The sequence below is a fragment of the Mesoplodon bidens genome (genome assembly GCF_964165515.1).
Source record: "Mesoplodon bidens genome assembly, chromosome: 6".
NCBI lineage: Eukaryota > Metazoa > Chordata > Mammalia > Artiodactyla > Ziphiidae > Mesoplodon > Mesoplodon bidens.
The window spans coordinates 76,592,852-76,617,114 of NC_138162.1; the positions used below are offsets into that span (position 1 = coordinate 76,592,852).

Consider the following 24,263-nt stretch of genomic DNA (forward strand, 5'->3'; position numbering starts at 1 on the left):
ACGCTAAGACTGGGTTAGTGATTGTGAAGTCTACGAACAGACATAAGAGACCAGAGGAAACTGGGTTTGCAATGTAATCTGGTTCAGCAACAGGGCACAATATTTATGTGAATTTTCTTAGGGGAGTTTTTTTATAAGTTGAAGAGTAAGACACCTTGAGGCTGAGACAGAAATTCAGACCTGCACTTACAGAGTGGCTTGTGACCAAGGCATAAACAAAAAGAACGCTGACAAGTCAAGAACCAGTGAGACAGCAGCCAGAGCCCCAGGGGGCCCAGAGGTACCCTCAAGCCGCTCCCTTGGCTTCACGGCACAACACAGAGCACTCCTAGGCTCGGAGTCCAGGTCACCTGGCAGAGGTACAGAATTCACAGTATCCCACATCAGGTGGCAGCTGGCCTTACCCTGGGCCCCCTTCCCTACTAACCTCAGCCCTTTAAGCAACTTCAGAGTCCTCATTACCCTAGAGGCACACATTCGACTAGCCTATAGAACAAAGAGAGAAGTCAGCAATGAAGCAAAAATTGCGGGCCTGGGGGAAGAAGTAAGAGGAAAAAAACAGATGTTGACGAGGTAAAAGGAATCATCTCGTGTGAGTCTACAGGTGATTCCGAAGGCCAAGAAAGGCGGGTTAGCAGAAGAGGCTGTCCTTAGCCAAAAGTTAATGAGAGGGAGAGAGTGGGGAGTTCTCACTCAGTGGGTTCAGTGTTTCAGTTTGGGAAGATGAAACAAGTCCCGGAGATGGATGGTGGTGATGGCTGCACAACACTGTGAAGGTACTTAATGCCACTGAGCTGTACACTGAAAAACGGTGAAAATGGTCCATTTGATGTTAGGTATATTTTACCACAATAAAATCTTTTAAAAATAAGATAGTTAATAAAACAACAGATAGGACAGAAGGGCATCCACGAGATTCAAAGAGTAGTGGGTGGCTGAGGGGGTCGTCGATGGACAGGATCCCTGAACCAGCAGATAACCAGGAACCCAAGGGTCAAGGACTCCAGGGGCACACAGTGCAGCAGGCAAGAGAAACTGGTGACACACATGAGCCTTCTGACATTGCAAAAGTCTCCAGCGGCAGCAAACACAAGGCTGTACAGCACTACAATGACACCTAGTGTCACCCACCACCTATAAAAGTTTTCCAGGGCTTCCCTGGTGGCGCAGTGGTTGAGAGTCCACCTGCCGATGCGGGGGACATGGGTTCGTGCCTCGGTCCAGGAAGATCCCACATGCCACAGAGCGGCTGGGCCCGTGAGCCATGGCCTCTGAGCCTGCGCATCCGGAGCCTGTGCTCCGCAACAGGAGAGGCCACAACAGTGAGAGGCCCGCGTACTGCAAAAAAAAAAAAAAAAAAAAAAAAAAAGTTTTCCAATGCTATGAATAACTATGGCAGTAAATTCTGAGACAGTCTATGAACTACCCTCTTCCAACTGGCAACGTGAAGAACAGCTGTCTATTCTCATCAGCTCGCGGGTGTTCTCTTCTACTTTCCACGGGAGTGACGGCAGTTTTCCATTTTCAGAAATCCAAAGATAAAAATTATTCTTGCCAAGTTTCTAGGGCAAGAGAATTCTTTCTCCCTTGTTCTGAGGAAATGCTTGTCACCCAAGGTCTAAAAAGTTGCTTAAGCCCTTGAGAAACAAACCAATGTTTCTATGGGCCAAAAACACAACAAAGAAAATCTGTCACCAGGTCCCTCTATGGTTTAATTCCTCAAACACTATTCCTTTCACTACAAAGTATAGGTGATAATGAGGGAAAAGAGGAAATTTTTAAAAGACTGAATATTATCATATTTCTAGTGATAATAAAATGCAAACCTAGAAAATCCTCCATGATCTAAACTTCTGGTCATCAAAGAGACACTGATTGGGTTTTATATCTTTAGTGTTTGCCAGGATGAAGGCATCTTATTGTTCAATTTTAAAAAACTTCACAGCATGAAGGCACCTTACCTTTCAATTCTAAAAAATTTCAGTAGGAATCTTCTGGAGCCCTCACACACTGCTGGTGGGAATGTAGTAAAATAGCGCAGCCTCTTTGGAAAATACTGTGACAGTTCCTCAAAGGGTTAAACATAGTGTTACTGTATGACTCAGCAATTCCACTCTTTAATATATACCCAAGAGAATAAAACATATATTGATATAAAAACTGGTACAAAAATGTGATGGAAGCATTACTCATAATAGCCAAAAAGCATAAGTAACCCAAAAGTCCATCATCTGAAAAAAACCAAAATATCATTTATCCATATAATGGAATATTATTTAGTTTTAAGAAAGGAATAATAAATACATACTACAACAGGGGTAAACCTTGCAAACCTGAGGCTAAGTTAAAGAGGTCGCCTATGACCCCAGTGTGGGAGCAGATGGAGGGTGACTACTAATGATACAGAGTTTCTTTTAGGAGGAGATAAAAATGTTCCACAACTAGATTCCAGGGACGGTGGCACAGCTCTGTGAATTTACCAGAAAACACTGAATTGCACACTTTAAGTAGATGAAGTGTATAGTATATGAATTTCAGCCTAGGCTGTTAAACTACGTTTGAATTTTTAGTCATTTAAAAAATTCAGATACATTTTAAAAAATATCACAAAAAATGCATATTGAACATCAATGATTTTACTCTGATATCTGCAAGTGGGTTCATGATCACTAACAAGTGTTTTAAAACACAACTTCAAATTTAACCATCACTATTCATTTATTCAGCAAAGGTTTACTGACCACATGCTACAAAGCCAGGTACTGTACTATGCACATGAGTACATGATGAATAAAAAATGCAAACCCTGCCCTTAAGATTACACTTTCACAAAGCAGACAGCAGTGTAAACCAATCAAATGTTTCTTTGTCTTTTACATATGCTGTTATAAAACTAACTTGTTATTGTACAGCACAGGAAAATATAGCCATTATTTTGTAATAACTTTATATGGAGTATAATCTATAAAAACATGTTGTACACCTGAAATTAATAATATTGTAAGCCAAGGGCTTCCCTGGTGGTGCAGTGCTTAGGAAACCGCCTGCCAATGCAGGGGACACAGGTTCAAGTCCTGGTCTGGAAGATCCCACATGCCGCGGAGCAACTGGGCCCATGCGCCACAACTACTGAGCCTGTGCTATGGAGCCTGTGAGCCACAACTACTGAAGCCCATGCGCCTAGAGCCCGTGCTCCACAACAAGAGAAGCCACTGCAATGAGAAGCCCGCGCACCACAACGAAGAGTAGCCCCTGCTCGCCACAAGTAGAGAAAGCCCATGCACAGCAACGAAGGCCCAAAGCAGCCAAAATACATACATACATACATACATATATTGTAAGTCAACTATACTTCAATTTAAAAAAACTAATTTGTGACTTTAAACCCTGTATTTACCTTTTTTGGTGGCTCTGGATGTTTTCCAAATTTCCTTTCTAGCCAAGGTAGACCAGTAGGCTACTTCCTATGTACTTTGTCATTTTAACTTCTTTACAGAAATACTGTCTACAGAGAATTTCTATCAGGTCGGTTAACTGCTATATTTGAAACATAAGCAGAGACTTCCCTTGGAATAAATAAAATTGACTGAGACACTATTTAAAACACTAAGCTATCAAAATGGTCAGTACTATTAATCTTAAGCGTTTCCTTTCATTCAAGCCTCCAACTCTTGCTTCAGTTTAAGGAGATTTGTTTTGTTAAACATCCTGGAAATTTCTTTGACTCTGAACGTAAAATTGGGGAATGTTTTTATCTGAAGGCCTTTTTAAACCTAATCTCCACATCCTCTATTCTACTTGAAATTGAGAGCTCTGTCTAAAATCAAATGGAGCTCATCTCATGTAAGTAGCCAGAATCCTCCAAATATCAATTCTCAAACTAACCTGGATAAAATGTTTTGGTGTTTCATTTAAAACGTTTCTTTCTGTATAACATGGAAAACTGAAAAGATAAAAATTGAAATATTTCAAATTTAAATAACTCCACAGAAGATGCTAGGGCAGCAAAACTACTCTGTGTGCTACTATAATGATGGACACACGTCATCATTAATTTCTCTAAACTCACAGAATGTACAACGCTAACAGTGAACCCTAATGTAAACTATGGACTCTGGGTGATTACGCTGTGTCCATGTGGGTCATCAATTGTAACAAATGTACCTCTGGTGGGGGATGCTGATAATGGGGGAGGTGTGCATGTGTGCGAGCAGGGGTATATGGGAAATCTCCATACCTTCCTCTCAATTTTGCTGTAAATCTGTAACTTCTCCAATGAATAAAGTTTATTTTTAAGAAACTTAATTCAACATATTCAATTGTTAGCTCCTCAGTCACATTTCTTACTGGTAAAAACTGCATGGGGACATTATTCCATTTTCAAACTACCACACTGCATGTTTGTAAAGCACTTAAGCCCTTCGAAGGCATATAACCAGGACGGCGTGTGTGCCCTACCGGCATGAGCTCTCTCTCTGTGCTGAAGTGGAATTACTGCTAAAGAAGAGAAGTGAAGGAGGGGGTCCCGCCATTATCAGATGCAGACCTGGCTGACCCTTCCAACGGGGGAAAGGTGAGTGAAAGCAGGCCGTGGGCGCTGGGGGGAGGCCTGAGATGGCAGGAGGCGGCTTGATGTGGAGGAGTGAGAACGTGACTGTGTGTGGAAGCCCAGGGTGCTCCAGAAGGGAGGCCCCAGGAGAACATTCAGGTCCTTACTTACAAAGGACACGTATGCAGAACCGAATTCTCTACAATGCAGCCCTTCATCTGACAGCCCTGCACAGAAAAGGAGAGGCAGAGAACTATGCGGATCTCAGCGCAAGCACTGGATAAAATGGCATTCTACTTGCTGCATAGGAGGCTGAAGGAAAAGCAGAATATAAAAATAAAACGAGGAGCCCAAATTTCAAAGAGGAATGCCTGTGAGATTTTTTAAGTCAGTTGATAACTTTCAAAATAAAAAATATATATCTAGGAAGCTAAAATTTAAAAAGTAAAACCACAGAAGTAATGCTGAAGTTGCTATTAATTCACTGTCATTTATAACCGAAAGTGCTCACCCTTTTTTCGAGGTGACCCAAAATGGCTGGGAAGAAACCATTTGCTAATCGATAGAGCACCTGTTAGCATATCTGATCCTGCCAGTATAAGAGACAGCAATGAATAGGGCATTTCTTCAAAAGGTTGTTCCTTCACAGTAACACCCTCAATCCGAGATGAAAATAACAACAAAAATATTTTATACCCATGGTGGGAGGAATCGTCAGGCAGTGTTTCGATCCATCTTGGCCAATCTTTGGCTAAGGATCGTAGAGACTTTCTTCTAAGGTGTTATCCTACTCAGAGGGACCAGCTCTCCAAGAGATCAGACAACAGCTTGGTAAACCTAAGTTCCTTCACAGTGGCCTTAGAACTCAGCCAGTGAGCTCAGCAATAATTCCCAGGCATTTCTCACTCTCACTTCTGGCACTTTCAGGAGCCAAAAGGAGATAACGAAGAAGCCTCAAGGCCATAAACATCTGCTGGATTTCACTAAACCACTGCCCTTGCAGACACTCCACATCAGGTATGTGAAAGAGAAGGTGAGCAACCCGCCCCCCGTGGAAGCCAGGTGGGTGGGCTGCACGATCCCATGACAACTGCTACAACGTTCACCTCTCACGAGGTAACTGCAAATCCAAGCCTTCCATATCGATATAATGGAACACTAGGCCATTAAAAAATTTCAGTTTTAAATGAAAAAATTAAAAACTACACACGAGTGGGAATAATACACTCCCATTATGTTAAATATATAAATTATATATACACAGACACACGTATGAAAACGATAGAACAGACACACAAGCTTGCACATGCAGCTTGTAATCAATCCTGGGATAACAAAGAGAAGACCCTACAGGTTGGGATTGGAATATATTCGTTGAATATGTTTTGTACTCTATAAATGTTTACCGTTTACCTGCATAAAGTTCAATTTTATTTTAAAGAAATCCTTATCTCTGGAAATTTAATACAAGCTACATATTTGTTAGCAGCATACTATGCAGGAAGTTGGGTCCACTGTGCTGCATAAAATGTGAGCAATACTCTTTTTTTTTTTTTTTTTTTTTTTGCGGTACACGGGCCTCTCACTGTTGTGGCGCACAGGCTCCGGACGCGCAGGCGCAGCGGTCATGGCTCACGGGCGGCTCCGGACGCGCAGGCGCAGCGGCCATGGCTCACGGGCGGCTCCGGACGCGCAGGCGCGGCGGCCATGGCTCACGGGCGGCTCCGGACGCGCAGGCGCGGCGGCCATGGCTCACGGGCGGCTCCAGACGCGCAGGCGCGGCGGCCATGGCTCACGGGTCCAGCCGCTCCGCGGCACATGGGATCTTCCCGGACCGGGGCACGAACCCGTGTCCCCTGCATCGGCAGGCGGACTCTCAACCACTGAGCCACCTGGGAAGCCCCTGAGGAACACTCCTTAGTCAATCTGTCTTGTCACTGCTTCTCTCTCTCTCCCCTTCTCTTCCCCCCTCCCTCCCTCCCTTTCACTGCCCTTTCTGTTTTTCTCCCTCTTTACATTACACAGTTTAATTCTACTGGCATTTCTGTTTTTCTCGTGTTCAAGTCCCAGCCCACTCCGGAAGTTAATGATCCCAACTCAAGAGCTTTGGTGGAAGTCCTGAGTAATGATGATGGATGAGGCTCCTGCCCCACCAAGATGAGCTGGCCCATCTTTCTTGGGCAGGTGTAGCCTCCCCGCCCATACGTGAGCACAGGAGCGACACATACTGCTGGCTTCCACACTCCGCTCCCTTGGAGTGTTGGTTCAAGACTCCAAAATGACTCCAAGGTCTATCAGCTCCAGAAGCAAAGAAGGGAATCTGGTCACATCCTCCTTGACCCTGAACTTTCTATCATGCTTCCCTTTGTAACTTTCCCTATCACCACTCCGAAATGCCCTGTGAGAACTTCTTTGTCATTCTTAACTCCATCTAGCCTGATATCCTTCTCTAAGGCTTCGCTATCTTGGGGTCTGCTATCAAACTCTGACACCCCTTCCACTGAGGTGCAATGCGGGACAGCAGGCTACACCAAGTTCACCTGCGGTTCCCTACCAAATGACCAGCATTGACATTTATCCATCACGGGCCTGTCCCTGCATTTCTCCCCGTGAAGACCAGTGGCTGCAACCTTCCATGCCAGCCAAGAATGGCGCTGCCCCTAACAGTGTTCCTATTTGCCCATCAGCCCTAAATCCCTTCTGAGGATTAAACCATAACCTCTAATTGTAACTGTCCATTTTCCAAGGAAACACGGCAACTATTCCCACAGCCTCACTTCACAGGCAGGTGAAGAAATTCATGGGCTTTGGGACCAGACAGACCTAGGCTGAATCCCAGCTTAATTCAGCTTTATTCTGGGGCAGTTTCCTTACCACTGGCTTCCTTATCTGTAAACAGGAATAATAATTCCTACTTTATAAGATGTGTGTGAACATCAAATGAGTTACTCCCCTCTTTACTCCTCTGGAACATCCCCTATCAGTCCCTCCAGCTGAATCCACCAGGTCTGCCCTGACCTGGTAGTATTTGGTAATTAACCTTACACACAGCTTCTGACAGATATACTCCTTCCTTCTTAAGAAAAGGAAAGTTTAGAAACTGCTGTAAATATATATTATGAGCAACTGAGCTAAAAAAAAAAAAGAAAATAATACCATTCCCTTTGTTAGCTACAGAATCTGTAGCCCCAGTAACACACACAGGGACAGATACACAGACACACCGACCTGCAGCAGAGATTACAAGCCTATCTCTCACCTGCCTTCTTTGGTGCCCGCTAACCTTCTTCTTTATAATGGTCAAGGCTCCTAGAATCTTCAAAAGCCTCAAAGACCTTATCCCTCATTTTTGAGAAGAGGAAACAACAGGACCAGAGAGCTAAAGTGACTTGTCTAAAGTTGCACAGCTAGTTAAATGACAGCTAGGCAGCTGACAACTTTAGCCTGGTGGTTAAGCCCAGCAAACTGAGTAACTCATGAAAAGCTTACTTAAGAGGAACCGCACTGCAAGGCTCCATTTCATGGAGGCTTAGAAGGCTCAAAAGATTCTGTGAACCTCGGCACATGTGTTTAATATGAAATATATGTCTTCATTTGCCAACAGGATGTCACAGATCTTTGTCTGGTGGATTTCTTAGAGCCCCTGCATTCTAGACCAGTGCCGTTAAATAGAACTTTGTGAGAAATGAAAATGCGCACAGGCCTTAGCTATATATGTGCCTGTTGAGCACCTGAAATACGGTTAGTGCAACTGAGGAATTAAATGTTTAAATTTTTTTTTTCGGTACACGGGCCTTTCACCGCTGTGGCCTCTCCCGTTGTGGAGCACAGGCTCCGGACGCGCAGGCTCAGCGGCCACGGCTCACGGGCCCAGCTGCTCCGCGGCATGTGGGATCTTCCCGGACCGGGGCACGAACCCGTGTCTCCTGCATCGGCAGGCGGACTTTCAACCACTGAGCCACCAGGGAAGCCCTAAATTTTTTAATTTTATGTTTTATTGTGTTTAAAATACACACAACATGAAATTTACCATCTTAACCATCTTTAAGTACACAGCTCAGTGGCATGAACTACATTCGTAATGTTGTGCAACCATCACCACCATCCATCTCCATAGCACTTTCCCTCTTGTAAAACTGAAACCCTATACTCATTAAACAATAACTCTCTATTCCCCCCTGCCCCCAGGCCCTGACAATCACCATTCTACCTTCTGTCTCTCTGATTTTGACTACTCTAAGTATGAGTGGAATCATACAGTATTTGTGTTTCTGTGACTGGCTTGTTTCACTTAGCATAATGTCCTCATGGTTCATCCACACTGTAGCATGTGTCAAAATTTCCCTCCTTTTCAAGGCTAAGTAATTTTTTACCACATTTTGCTTACCATTCATCTGTCAGTGGACACTTGAGTTGCTTCCACATTTTAGCCATTGTGAATAATGCTGCTATGAACATGGATATACAAATATCTCTTTAAGACGCTGTTTTCAATTCTTTGGGGTATGTACTCAGAAGTGGAATGGCTGGATCATGTGATAATTCTATTTTCAATTTTTGAGAAACCACCATACTGTTTTCCATAGCAGCTGTACCATTTTACATTCCCACCAACCATGCACAAAAGTTCCAATTTCTCCACACCCTCACCAATTTCTCCACACCCTCACCAATATTGTTATTGTCTGTTTTTTTTGATAGTAGTCATCCTAATGGGTGTGAGGTGATATCTCATTATAGTTTTGATTTGCATTTCTCTAATGACTAATGATATCAAGCATCTTTCCTTGGGCTTTTGACCATTTGTATATCTTCTTTCGATTAATATTTTAATTTTATTTCACTGTAATCAACTTAAATAGCCAAATGTGGCTGAGGATTTCCATACTGGAAAGTGCAGCTCTAGAATACCATAATTCTTGAGGTAATTTGGAGACCCAGTGCAGTAAGCATAGTGAGTTTTGAAGACAGATGAACCAATTCAGATACTTTCTAGTTCTTCAGATGTAGCCAGTCACTGAAAATTTTTATACCTCAATTTTCCCATGGTATAAAATAGGATTAGTACTTCCTTCTTCTAAGAATGAAATGAAATGAATCAGCATACATGCAGCCCCTGGTATAATCTTAGTACCTGGGAGAGAATTTAAGCCAGTGGACACGCCTTGCCTCAATTCCAGTATCCACTGATAGGTGACACATAGGATTTGGCTTTTTTAGACACTCTCCCCAAATGGACTTCAGTCCCTTCCAGAGAAATGGACTTTCATTCTAGGAAACAAGGATCTTTAGTTCCCACCAAGAGGACCCACAAATGGAAGGGGCTGACTGAGATGAAATCTGGACTCTCACTTCTCTGGGATTCTGGGATTCTGACTCTGCCCAGATTCAGCCTTGACAAATAACCAACACAAAAGTGAAGCCGTCAAACTTCTGGTTTTAGAATTCAGGCCCACCTCCTTTGTGAGGCCGTCAAAAACAGACCTTCAGAAGGGAGGATCTTTTAAGAAACCTCTAAGCTCTGAATGTGCTCTGGGGCGCAGGACCTTCCCGAGACTCTGTTTCTGTGGCCACGCCTTTCATCCCTCCATCCCAGCCACAGGCTTACCTGCCGCTGCCGCGGTCGCGGTCGGGGTGCTGGCCGGCAGGGGCTGCGAGAGGCTGCTGCCCTCAGTCATCAGGCATGGGGTGCTGCCGTCATTCTCCCTCTTGACGAGCAGCTCGGCCGCTCTGGGCAGCGGGATGGGGTAGCTGATGCCCAATTCCTCCTCCTGGGCCTGCTGCCGTCTCAGGGCCACCTGGAAGCACAGGGCAGTGGGTCACCCTCCAGCACTCCAGAGTCACTCAGTGCAGCTTTGCCAAAGCCACAGAAGCCCCACCCACCCCAGGGTGAGGCCTGAGAATCCCTCCTTGCTTTTTAAAGCTACCCAGGTAACTCTGAGATGCAGCCAAAGCTGAGAAATGGTTTCCATCCAGAGTCCCTGGCCCACAGTAAAAGCACTCCAAAAATGTCCCTTAAACAAGTGAGTATGTAGAGCAGTGGGAAAGGCTGGATGAGGAGACGCTGCGGAGTCAGCAGAGGCATTCAACGTGAGGAGAAGCCAGCACTGAGAGACTAGGAAGGAAGGAGAATGGGGTCACTCACTCTTTCCTTCCACAGATGTGTCCAAGGCTGCTGTACTGGGAACAGCGACCAGCAAGATACAGTAAGGTTAGATTAGATCCCAAGGCACTCACTGCTTAAAAGGAGAAGCAGGAAACAGGCAAACATGCAACTGCAACTCAAGACAAAACGTGGTAAACACCACAGGACAGGCATACACGGATCCTGTTCTCTGTGGGGGAGGGAGCACATACAGAAGTGATGGGGAAAAGGGGGCTGGAATACGGCGCTGAAGTCTCAGGAGAGAGAGGCTGGAGGTGGAGAGAAAGGGAGAGGACACGTACCATATTTCAGGCAGGAGGGAAGGAGATGCAAGTGGGGGCTGGAAAGGACGCAGCATACCTAAGACACTCCTCATGGTCCCTCTTCTTTTAAATAACATTGTTTAAGGTTGAAAAAAAGAGGTGTCAAGAAAATAAATTGTATTGTGGCTTACTACAAATAACAAAAATGGAGACTTTCTGTTGAAACTGACCATTGGTAATAATAAAATGAGAAAGGGAAGCACCTGTACCTCAGAGGCCCAAATACAAGCCAAAAGTTGACGTCAAAATGGTAAACCAGAAACACAACTACAATTTACACATTGTCTTAGGAATACCGTAGTCCAAATTTAGAAAAATGATTAATTTGGAAGTAATTTTACTCATAACAAGAGGAGTCTTCAACTTTAAAAATGTCCTTGAATGATCAATTAAGATTAAATAATTAAGCTTAATTCTTGAATTTTCTCTTATTAACCAAGAAGTTTAGGAACAGAATATTAAAGATTTGACCACAAATTTTTTAAAAGAATACCCATGAACTTGTGAAGTATGTCAATGCAAACTTATACCCTGGTTTACACGAATCCCATGCATGCACAAAACATACAGGGTAGTACATAGTCCATAAACTTAAAACACTTTTACAAAGACCTTTCAAGCGTTCTTAGGAAATGTTATTTAAATGGGGAAGGTGGGGCAATTGATTTAAAATGCAATTGTTTTAGAGTCAGATCTAAGATCAATTTCAAACTATTTTAGAATGACTAAAAATGCCTGTTACATGAATGTTAAAGGATTTCATTCAGCACAGCACAAGCCTTCTGGTGTGGAAAATAGTGAAGTTTCATACTATAAAAGTAATCTTGAGTTGCTTTTGTTTTTAACAAAGCAAACATCCTCCTTCCAAGTTACTATGCCTACTAATACAGCTTATTCAAAATTAATGGCCGTACTTGGATATATATTTTTATTACATTTTGAGGACAATTCCCCTCCCAAGCATACTCTCCATACTAAATATTAAAGCCAACAGCTAAATGTTCAGAAAACTTTTCTACCTACAAATACAATTTAAATGTCCGTAAGTTTTTTTTCAGTAAACTCATTGTGATGCATTTTAATGCTACACTCAGTGTATTCTTTTCATCCATTACAGATTAAGATAAAAGTCTATAAAGAAACTCAGTAAAACAACCTATATTTCCATGAGTGCACTCGCAATCTGTGACGCCAAAATATATCTAGTTTAAACCATTTCAAAATTGGATGTACATAAAAAGTATAATCTCTAAGCATTTGTGCACTCCTGTTCAAGGATCTTACCTAAATCATTTTCAATGGGGGGTATTTACCCATTCCTAACCGAAAGTAGCACCCAGTAAACATTTCTTTGGTAACTTTTCATTTTAAATAACCTGTTTTAAAAGGATGAAACAACCTTTAACGGGGAAGAATGTATATTATTCTCTTCTTAAAATCATTTTAGGATACCAACGACGCTAACTATTTCCGTGAAGGTGCTAAATTACTGCCCAGCTTAGGACGCTTTAAAAAACTAACACACTCCATGAACGGTAGACAAAACCTCAAACTCTTGCATCTACTCCTCTGCGTAGATTTTTAAAAATTCTTAGGTGTGTTTTAAAACACACTCAAAGTAATTTGTACTTTAATAACTTCGGTGGAGACAGCAAATTTTAAAAGGCTAATGAAATTTCCGTAGTGCTCAAAATGGCTGAGACACTCAACCTGGATCCACCGGGGCGAATACGAAAAGTGCGTCAAGAGCACAACGAGGACCACGCCACGCTTGCGTCCGTTACAGCGCCTTTTCCAGAAAAACAAAGCCTCTCGACGCGTTTTGCGGATAAGCAGCAGCCAGCTGGGTCTCCGCTTCGCCCTAACCAGTAGCCAGGGCGGGCACCCTCCCTAATATAAGCGCACCTCCCTGCTCGAGGCGGAGTCAGGGATCCCACTGAACCACGAGGGGGCAACCCCCCCAACTCTGATCAGAGAGCGAGGTCAGAGATCCCGGGGACCCCCGAAGGCGCAAACCGCGAAACTCTCTGCCAGAAGCGGGGTCGAAGATCCCGGGGAGCCTTCCCCAGCAGTGCGAACCCCGCAACTCTCAGCTCTTAAAGGGAAATCAGACATCCTGAGGATCCTCGGGACCCTCGGGACCGCCGAGACCCACGAGGAGGCGAACCCCACAACTCCTCCTGGAGGGAGGGGTCAAGGATCCGGAGCCGCCGGAGCAGAGTAAACCCGCACCTCCCTGCTCCATCTGCGGGATCGGAGAGGAGTCCGGCCCTCCGAGAGCGGCGTCCGCACGTGGCTGGGAGCCCGGGCCCCGAGCGCGCCGCGGCTGTCGGGAAGCACCCCCGCCTTCTTCCCGAACCCGCGCCCCGCGTGGCGTCCGCCTGGTCCGAGGGGCTTTACCCAAAAAGTTCGGGCTGAACCCCGGTTCCAGGGCGCCCGCACTCACCTGCGCGGCCATCACGCGCTGTCTCTCTGCGATCAGGTTGCATTTCCTGCACTCGCAGTCCCGCCACATGCAGAAGCGTTTGTGGCCCTTGAGCGGCGACGCGTAGCCGTGGTTCCTGCACCGCGCGCACTTGGGCAGCCGCGGGGACTTATTGCTCGCGGCGGCGCCCACGCCCGACGCCCCCGAGCCTGAGCCGCCGCTGCCCCCGCCGCCCGCGGTCCCGAGCAGCGCCCCGACCACTTTGCTGAAGCCCCCGGTCTTGCCCTGCGGTGGTGCCCCAGGGGCGTGCGGGGCCTCCGACGGTGGCGAAGGCTTGCTGTGTGCGTCGTTGTTGGGCATGGTGCCCCAAGGAGATGCGCAGGGACTCTCTAGTGGCTGCAAGGGGAGCACCCAGCCGACGGCAAGGCTCCCGAGCAGGAGGCGCAGGAGGCGTACGCGCTGTAGCCGGAGGTGCAGCTGGAGTGGCGAGGTCGGGACTCGCAACGCCCAGAGTGGTGGGGGGTTGTGCCCGTTTTTTTTTCTTTCCCTTTTTGCGCGCGCGCGGCGCAGAACTTTTGGATACTTTTCAGAAAGTTCCCGGGATTGCCTGGGCGGGAGAAGGCGCGAGGGAGCGCGGCCACGCCCACCAACCCCCAATTCTAGGCACCGAGCTCCCGCTGCGTGCAAGCTTGCACGGGCTGCAAACACCGAGGGCACTGCTGCAGAGCCGCTGCAAGCGCACACCCGGAGCAGAGGTGCTCGGGGATTGTGTGATCCCTGTACGCTCAGAGGTGTCCAGGCCGGGCCGCCCTAGCACGCTGCACGGAAGAAGCTGGGCTTCCCAGCTCAAGAAGGTTGCTGTGCATCGTAGTCGTGAGGGCTGCTTGGAGGAGGGGCAGACCACCCTGTGGGATCCTCCAGCTCCCTTCCCCCCAGTGACGCCATTTTCCAAGCTCGATAGGGCAGACTTTGAAAGAAGCCCACCAGAAAGTGGTTTCTTTCTCATTTAAGAGAATTAAGTATGAGGTGGAAGGCCTGAGAATAGTCTCTGCGCTTATATCAGCAAATAAGCTCCTCAGTGTGCGGGGTTAAGCGCGCCCCACACTGGGCCTTTCTGTTCTCCAGTTACCTCTTCCTGCACCTGTGCTCGTTTGCTCACAAGATTTCCACCCGCTGGCTCCAGATAACTTTCAAATCTGGAGTTCCAGTCCTTCTTGCTTCTTACTTCAGGGGCATGCGGCTTCTTGCCTTTGAGGCAACTTCGCTTAGGACCTGCAGGCACTGGAAACTCGGTCTTCTAAAAACCTCGGGTGGGGGTGGGGGTGGGGGTGGGATGTAGACATTTATCAGAATTCATTCCATACTTCAGATCTGTGCATTTTAATTATTCCTCCAAAAACCCAAATCCTCTTACAGCCTTCCCTGCACCTCCACCCCCAACCATGTTTGTCTTCTCTCTTTGCACTTGCACGGCCAATCCAGCCCTAAGGCCTGCTGATCATTTCTTCCTACACACCCAAGTGTGCCTCTAAGGCCAACCCTTCTCACATCTGAATCTCTGCAGTAGCGTCCAGCTGGTCTCACTGACTCTTAGTCTTCCAGTATATTCCATATTCCACGCACAAAGCAGCTGGCCCCCTGCAGTGGAATGGTATCTTTTCCATACATACTTTCCATTCCATGTTGTTTTTGTTGTGAAAAACAAAAGTTAAAGACCCGAGGCTGCATCTTAAAAGGACTTTGAATGATCTCCCTCTGCATTTCTCAGCCTCATATAGTTACTTACCAGCTTGGAGGACCTCTTTGTTGACCTTTTACATAACCTCTTTGCTCGGTGCCACGTCCCTAACCTTGCAATGGCCATTGTCCAGCCAAGGGGGCTGCCCTCACATCTCTCCCTCACTCTCCTTGCTTTTCCCCAGTGTACTCTGGTTCCAAATTCTTGGCCCCAATCCTAGGGGTTAGATCCCCAAAGGATCCTGGCCACCCCACTCGGCTTCTCAACAAAATGGTTGCCCGTTGACCCTCTCTTTCAGCAGATTAGCATTTTCAGCACTGAAAATCCTCTAACCTGCCTCTCCCATTCTTATTCTGAGGCCCCTCTCACAGGCTCTTCCCTCAGCCTGGATTTTCTCCATTAGTGTTCTCAGTCTGAAAATTATTTCTTAAAGAAGCTTCTAGCTTTTCACGGTACCTCATATCCTACCCATCAAGCCAGCGAAGCTTTACTTAGGACAGAGGCCAGGATGCAACGATTCATCTCAATCTGGAGCTTGTTAAATGATAACCACTATTTTGTTCAGGAATATCCATAAGACTTTCATTAAAACACACATACCAATTGCTGTTATCTACTATTTACTTTTCTTTTTCCATATTTACATTTTAATACATTAACTAAATCTGCATCATTCCCAAAGCCAAGTCCAGTTTCAGAGAATGAAGTCAATGCCAGAAGCAGCAGCTGTCAAATCCCAAATTACAGGGGAACACATGTTTCTTATGAGCATCCCCTCACTAGAATCTGTGATGGAGGGACTTAAGCCTACAGAAAATTTGAGGCTAGGAAACTGTGTGACCAAGATATTAAAACATAAAATGTTGTAATGAAGTTAATAGCCTAACCAAGTTTTTATTCACAAACCACAGAGGAAGTACCAGACACGAGACAATCCAAAAGGAAAGTGGGAAGACCTCCAGGGTGAACAGAGTGGTCCCGGATATTTTGAGTAGTTTGGCTCTGTTGTCTCCTTTCTTCCCTCCCTTCTTTCCAAAACAAAGCCATGAAGGATGATGATGCAGATCTGTATTTACTGAGGTAGAAAGATGTTCAGGGCATACTGATAAGGGAGGAGGAAGGGAGTTCAGTTCTAGAACACAGCAAGGTTAGGCAAAGACTTCTTTGATATGACACCAAAAGCACAAGCGATCGTTGAATGAATAAACAAAAATGGTATATTCATAAAATGGAATATTATTCAGTCATTAAAGGGATGATGTACTGACACATGCTACAGTAAGGATGAAACTTGAAAACATTATACTAAGTAAAAGAAGCCAGATTCTTTTCTATGTTCCCATTTATATGAAATGTTCAGAATAGGCAAATTAATATAGAGAGAAAACAGCAGTTGCCAGGGTTGGGGTGGGAATACAGAGTAAGTACAAATGTGTTTAAGGGACCTTTGGGAGGGGTGATGCAATGGTCTAAAATTGGATCATGGTAATGGTTGCAAAACTCTGTAAATTTACTAAAATTATTTGTATGATTAAAACAAGAGAATTTTATAGTTTATATATTATACCTCAATGAAGCTATTTGAAATTTTGAACTAAAAGAGAAAAAAAACTCAGGATGTACAACGTGGTTCCACTTCTGAAATAGGAACTAATGTGCATTAATATCTGCTTGAGTAGGTTATTTAATTCTCTATGAGTTATAGGATTATGGGTGATCTTCTCCTTATACTTTTTGTGTGTGTGTGTGTGGTACACGGGCCTCTCACTGTTGTGGCCTCTCCCGTTGCGGAGCACAGGCTCCGGACGCGCAGGCTCAGCGGCCATGGCTCACGGGCCCAGCTGCTCCGCGGCATGTGGGATCTTCCCAGACAGGGGCACGAACCCACATCCTCTGCATCGGCAGGCGGACTCTCAACCACTGTGCCACCAGGGAAGCCCTTCTCCTTATACTTTGTGTGTATGTGTGTTTGGGAGCAGGCCCATGTTCTGGTGTCCTCCCTCCTGTTTCGTCCCCTGTAGCCGGGTAGTAAGAAATGACATCTGAGTTTGGGCCTAGCAGACTCAGTGTCAGCCCTGTGATCAACCCCAGATCACCAGCATTCTTAGCATTAGAATTGGAACCCAAGCTGGTTTCACAACAAATTATTATGTATTTTGCTTTCCAGTTACCATAGCTCTGTGGTGCATATATACTTTATTATCTGAGTTTTTAAAAACACTTAGGCATTACTGTCACCAGAAATAAATAATACATTATTTTCTTGGTGAGGCAGTATAGCACCATAATTAAATGCCTGGCTTTGAATGCCAGCCACATGATCTTAGGCAAGTTTCTTAACCTCTCTGTGACTCAGTTCATCTGTAAAAGGAGGGTAATAATAATAACCACCTCAAAGGATTGTTAGGAAAACTAACTTAGTTAATACTCATGATGTGCTTAGAAAAGTATCTAGCACACAGTAATATGTATGTCATTTTTATTATTTACATATTTGGAATTTTAAGAGTAGTGAGAAAGCAGGGTACATATACATATAACCTTCCACCTACTAGAATAACTTACAGGGAGGGGAACCTATACTAGAAAACACTAATGATAAATTTCATCTTGGGCTTCCCTGGTGGTGCAGTGGTTGAGAGTCCGCCTGCCGATGCAGGGGACACAGGTTCGTACCCCGGTCTGGGAAGATCCCACATGCCGCGGAGCGGCTAGGCCCGTGAGCCATGGCCACTGAGCCTGTGCGTCCAGAGCCTGTGCTCCGCAACGGGAGAGGCCACAACAGTGAGAGGCTTGCTTACCGCAAAAAAAAAAAAAAAAAAAAAAAAAAAAAATTTCATCTAGTTTGCATTTTGTCCATGCAAAGCAGTTTTTGCCCCAGTTCTTGGTACAACAGGTCACGGGGAAAATTCCCTATGGGGCTTCTAACTATATATACGAAGCGAGACACTATAGAGTCAAAATATTTAGCTCAGGTGCCTGCCAAGTGTGCAGCCAAGAGTCAGCTGGCCTGAATGAACGATCTGGGCCCCCGGGGGCTGGTCTGAACCGCAGGAATCAGGGAGAAGTGAGACTCGTAGGGCCTGAAGCATTTCATGATAGGAGGACCCTCAGTGAGAGGGAAGACCGAACAGGACTTGAGTAGGCACAAAGAGAAAATAAGACATTCTAAGTCGTGGGAACAAAGGATGGATGGCGGGGGTACAGGGAGTGAGGTTGTGAGTTGGGGGAGAGGGCACAGACATGCCTGTCTGGAACAGAGGAGTCAAGCTGGAGCCCAGTGGGAGATAAGGTTGGAAAGATAGCATGGCACCTTGCCTGCCAGTGAGGAATTTGGCTTCTATCCTACAGGCAAATGGAGAACGATGGAGGCTTTTGTCCTTGAGGTGTTGGAAGAATGAAAGTGGCAGGCGTGCCATTCACTGTGGGATTTGAACAAGCTGCTTAACGTCTCTGAGCCTTCCGTCTTTGTGAGATGACAATATCATAGGCATCAGAGCTGTTTGTAAGAGGCCTAGAACCAGGCCTGCCACACAGAAAATACTGGATCATTGTTCGTAGCTGATTCTAACTACAGTTTGGATACGCAGAGAGGGAGAAATCCGAAAGCAGATAATGCTGGCAGGGACCTAGTTGTTCAGGAAGATGGCTGTGCCTGAGGCTGCGGCAGTGAAACCTCATTACAAGACTGCCTTCCTCTACGCATTCCAGTTCCCACCAACATCCACACAGACGCACAAAGGCAGTCAGAATCCTGGAAAGTGTGGTATAAAGGAATGCAGGCCTTGCAGTCAGGCTGCCTGTATAGAGTCCTAGCTTGGTCACTAACCAGCTGTGTGCCCTGGGCAAGTCACTTACCCTCTCTGTGCCTCCCTTTCTTCATCTGGAAATTGTAAATAACCTGAGAAGTGTTGTAAAGATGCAATGATTGGGCTTCCCTGGTGGCGCAGTGGTTGAGAGTCCACCTGCCGATGCAGGGGACGCGGGTTCGTGCCCCAGTCCGGGAAGATCCCATGTGCCGCGGAGCGGCTGGACCCGTGAGCCATGGCCGCTGAGCCTGCGTGTCCGGAGCCTGTGCTCCGCAGCGGGAGAGGCCACAACAGTGAGAGGCCCGCGTACTTCAAAAAAAAAAAAAAAAAGTGACATCAAGAGTTTAGAAGAGAGTGGGGAGGGAAGCTTCCTGGAAGAAGCAAGCTTTCAGAATAATGAACCAAATCACGAAGGGGTGATAAACTGATACAAACTAGAATTAAATCTCCCAAGGGGGGACTGGAACTGTCTCATTATGGGGACACTAATGCAGCCTTGATTCTGTCCTTAAATGTTCATCCCTGGGGTGCCCATTTCCTCCATCCCCATCATTGCTTGCTGCCCTACACTGTCCTTAGTGGAAGCGTTCCTCCTGCTTTCATGGGCTCAGGAGGAATACGAAGCCCTTCTTTGCCTCCAGGAACCTTAATGAGACAAGGCTGGGGTATTTTTATTATTATTTACAAACACTAATAAAAGCTGGGGAAACTAACAAGGAAATAATCAGAGTGCCACGAATCTACACGCCCTGGCTTACAAAGTGTAATCACCTATTGCTCTTCCTAGATACCTCAGGGAGAACGGCGCTTGCCTGGGGCCCACCCATCCCACAGACAGGCTTGCCCCACCACCGTAGACGCCATCCTTACGCAGCGCCTCCCCTTCCCGGCCAGCCAGTAGTTTTGCCCCACGTGACTGGCGCCATCCTGACCTTTTGCACCGGTGGGAGGGGCCCTGGGCCGGGCAAGGAGTCCTCCCTTCCCCCTTTCAAGCCCCATTTCCTACCCAGAAAACCCGCCCCCTTCCTCAGTGATTGACGCAGTGTCTGCGCTCTCCCATGCATTCAGCGAGCTCAAAGGGATCGCCAGGTGGGAATATGCGTACTCTTATGGCTGGCTTCCGTAGGCTGGAGGGGGCGGGGGTAGAGGGTGAGATTGGTATTCTTACACCTAGAAAGTATAGTCGGGCCCCTGTACCTGTGGGTTTGGCATCCAGGTATTCGGAGGGCTCTCTGTATTCACTGGACTGCACCATTTTATGTAAGGAACTTGAGCATCCTGGGATGTCGGTATCCACGGGGGCTCCTGGAACCAGTTCCCTGGGGATACCCGGGGACAACTGTACTATGCTCTTTGAAGTAGGAATGCCAGATAAAATACACATAGAACATTCATTTAAAAAGATTATTCCTGGGCTTCCCTGGTGGCACAGTGGTTGGGAGTCCGCCTGCCGATGCAGGGGACACGGGTTCGTGTCCTGGTCCGGGAGGATCCCACGTGCCGCGGAGCGGCTGGGCCCGTGAGCCATGGCCGCTGAGCCTGCGCGTCCAGAGCCTGTGCTCCACAGCGGGAGAGGCCACAGCGGTGAGAGGCCCGCGTACCGCAAAAAAAAAAAAAAAAAAAAAAAAAAAGATTATTCCTTGTTTATCTGAAATTCAAATTTAACTAGGTGTTTTGTACTTTTACTTGCTAAAAAGGGTTACCCTAATTTTATGGGTCCTTGGAAACACCATTTCCCCAAGTCCTCTTAGAAGCAGGAGGAACCCTTTGCACCAGAAGTCCTTCAGCTACAGGCCTGTAGGTCAAACTCAGCCGACCATATGTTTTTGTATGGCCTGTGAGCTAAGAATGGGTTTTACATGATTGAAAGTGAATCAAAAGTCAAAAGCAGAATTTTTGTGACATATGAAATTTTCATGAAATGCAAATTTCGGTGTCCATAAATGAAGTTTTATTGGAGCACATCTACCCCCACTTGTTGTGATGTGATATTATGATTCGTGCTCATAGAGTTTAGAATAGAACGTATGATTTGTTAGAAATAGGAAAGGCAAGACGGAGTCACAGTGGCCAACGTGGCGCCCATCTTGATTGTTTCTAAATGTCTGATGTAAGACTTGGAATCTGTAATTTAAGATATTGAGTGTGAAATTAGGTAGGTAAGTTGGTTTGAAAGGTCCGTGGAAAGACTTAGGATTCAGACGGTGCACCTGGCCAGTGAGGCACGTTCTTGGGGTGTAACCGCTACCCCCTAGGGACTGTACCTCATCAGAGATGGGGTCAGAGCGCACTTGCTCGAGAGGGGTCTCTTCGGAGCGCACCCTGTGCTCCAGACTCTGCTGGTGTCGGAAGCTTCCCTGGGGGCTGGCAGAGCAGAATGTGATTGCTGAGAGAGCCGGCCCCACGATCCTTGCTGAATCCAAGGTCCAGAACCAGTGCCTGCCGCCTGCCTGGAGGACACCTACCTTCCTGCGTCTCTCCTCGGAGCTGTTCGTGAAGTCCTTTCTTCCCTTTAGTATTGTGTGTGATTAATCGGAGTGTACTGAGTGCAATAACCCGAGGGGTTTGATCTTCTACAATTGGCTCGGTCGCCGTTTGTGACTTCACAGTCCCCTGATTCCTACCTGGCCGCTTTGGCTGGAGACACCAGTCCTTTATGCACTGTTTGTAGCTGCATTGGAGATACAAGGGCAGAGTTCAGGAGCTGCAACAGAGGCCATAAGGCCCACACAGCCTAAAATAGTTACTATATGGTCCTTTACCTAAAAACTATGTAGAAAACAAACTTATGGTTACCAAAGGGGAAGGGGGGGAGGAGGAATAAATTAGGAGTATGGGATTAACAGATACACACCACTATATATAAAATAAACCACAAGGATTTTCTGTATAGCACAGGGAAATAATATCTTGTGATAAACTCTAGTGGAAAAGAATCTGAAAAAATATATGTATGTACAGCTGACTCACTTTACTGTACATCTGAAACTAACACAATATTATAAAGCAACTATACTTCAATTTTTAAAAAAAAGTATGTGGATCCCTGCTGTAGACTTCCATTTTTTTGAGGCCCCCAGTATTTATTTTTTTTAAAACAAAAATATGTCAGAATGGGATAATGCACTTGGAGGTATGTCCAAGGTCATTTGTGAATGGCAGGCTTGTTCTAAAATGGTGGTCCCGACTCCCCTGGTGGTGCAGTGGTTAAGAATCCGCCTACCAATGCAGGGCACATGGGTATGAGCCCTGTTCCAGGAAGATCCCACATGCCTCGGAGCAACTAAGCCCCTGCACCACAACTGAGCCTGCACTCTAGAGCCCGTGAGCCACAACTACTGAGCCCACATGCTGCAACTACTGAAGCCTGCATGCCTAGAGCCCGTGCAATGAGAAGCCCGCACACTGCAACGAAGGTAGCCCCCACTCACCACAGCTAGAGAAAGCCCATGCGCAGCAACAAAGACCCAACAGAGCCAAAATATAATTAATTAATTAATTAATTAATTAAAAAAATAAATTAAATGGTGGTCCTGTCTTTCCCCTTCAGACTCCCCCTCCCTCTGGCTGATGGGTTAAAGAATGAAGGTGACATAGGCCCTCTCTTGGCAGAGCTCATGATTACCAGGGGAGACAGCTATGTAAATAAAGTGTTTTGCTGGAAGTGTATTAAGCCTGGGGAGGAGAGGAGAGTTATGTGGACAGCCCAGCCTTACCAAGCAGGCAGGAAAGGCAAGAGCATGTACTTCAGACCAGCCTGAGGATAAAGGTACAGATGCTTGCGAGTATATGACGTATTCCAGAAATGAAGGAGTTAAGTTTGGCTGAACCTGAGGGGCAGGGGATGGCAGGTGGGGAAGGAATGACTCAAGATAATAGCAACATTTAACAAAATTCACGCAGAGCTTTCTATGTGCCTAACACTGTTAGAAGTGCTTTCTATACTAATTCATTTAATTATCACAACTGCCCTTGACATAGTCCTGTCATTTCCCCACTTTATAGATGAGAAATTTGAGGTACACACCCAGGTTAAGTGATTTGCCCAATCTGGAAAAAAAAAAAAAGAACAGCAGGAGGTAGACCCAGGCTCATTTTCTTAACCATGCTAAGACAGGTGGGGTTGCTCTTCTCTTGTCCCCCAGATAGTGGCAGTGGGAACAAGTGGGTGATGGGAATGGAGAGGTGGGATATTTCTCGGGTTCCGGGACTATCTTGGATAATTATGTGAATGTTGATAGCAACTGAATTAGGGTGATCTACGTTGAGCACTCCTGAAGCAACAGCAAGCAAAACAAAGGGGCAGGTAATTCATTGTTAAGTGTGATGCAGACTATAAATGCTGAAAATAATCAGAGCAGAGGAGAGGAAGATTCCTGCTCACAAAGGAGTTATGACTGGTGTCAGAGAAGCTGGCCTTTGCACTGGTCCTTGAGACACTCAGAAACAAGGGGGTGTGAATCTACAAGAGCCTTTTCCATTTTTTTGTTTGGTCTTGTTCATAGCTGTATTTCCAGCACCTAGACTACCACGTGCTATGCTCTAGTGGCTCATTAATACTTGTTGAATGCAGGAGTGGGTTTTAAGATATTTATGTGTGTTTGAATAGGTAATACGGTTACATGGTTCAGAAGTTAAAAGATTCAAAAAGCTGAAGAAGGAAGTTTCTTCCCACGACTGGCCTCAGTCACGCAGTTCCCCTCCACACAGGCAACCAGGTTTTATGATTTTTTGAGATTTCTGGCAAATACGTGTGTGTGTGTGTGTGTGTGTGTGTGTGTGTTTATTCTCCACTCCCTCCCCACACACCTACTTTTCAGACAAATGGTAGCATAGCATACACACTCTCCTGTACATGGTTTTTGTTCACTGCATGTATCTTGAAATTATCCCGTGATAGTTTATTTTCCAGCCATAGCCAAGGCATCGACGTGCCACACTTTATCCAGTCCCCTCTACTGGACATGTAGGTCTTTTTCTTCCTTTGCTCTTACAGGTAGCACAGCAGTGAGGAATGTGTGGGTGTTGAATGAGGAAGCTCGGGGATAAGGAAGTGAAATGATTTAAGAGCACTTTTTTTTTTTTTTTTTTTTTCTGCGGTACGCGGGCCTCCCCCTGTTGTGGCCTCTCCCGTTGCGGAGCACAGGCTCCGGACGCGCAGGTTCAGCAGCCATGGCTCACGGGCCCAGCCGCTCCGCGGCATGTGGGATCTTCCCAGACCGGGGCACGAACCCGTGTCCCCTGCATCGGCAGGCAGACTCTCAACCACTGCGC

At 46.1% G+C, this 24,263-nt stretch overlaps 1 protein-coding gene across 1 annotated transcript in view; it reads right to left on the reverse strand.

Moving 5' to 3' along the window:
- DMRT1 (doublesex and mab-3 related transcription factor 1) overlaps window positions 1-13,802 on the reverse strand; it is a gene marked incomplete at both ends in the record, with an annotated part of 110,423 nt that extends 96,621 nt beyond the window's left edge. Inside the window, 2 exons of the mRNA XM_081237054.1 lie at window positions 10,158-10,347; window positions 13,464-13,802. Of these exons, the coding sequence (XP_081093180.1) occupies window positions 10,158-10,347; window positions 13,464-13,802 (529 nt within the window). The remainder of the gene's footprint in view (window positions 1-10,157; window positions 10,348-13,463) is intronic.
- Between the last annotated feature and the right edge of the window lie 10,461 nt (window positions 13,803-24,263).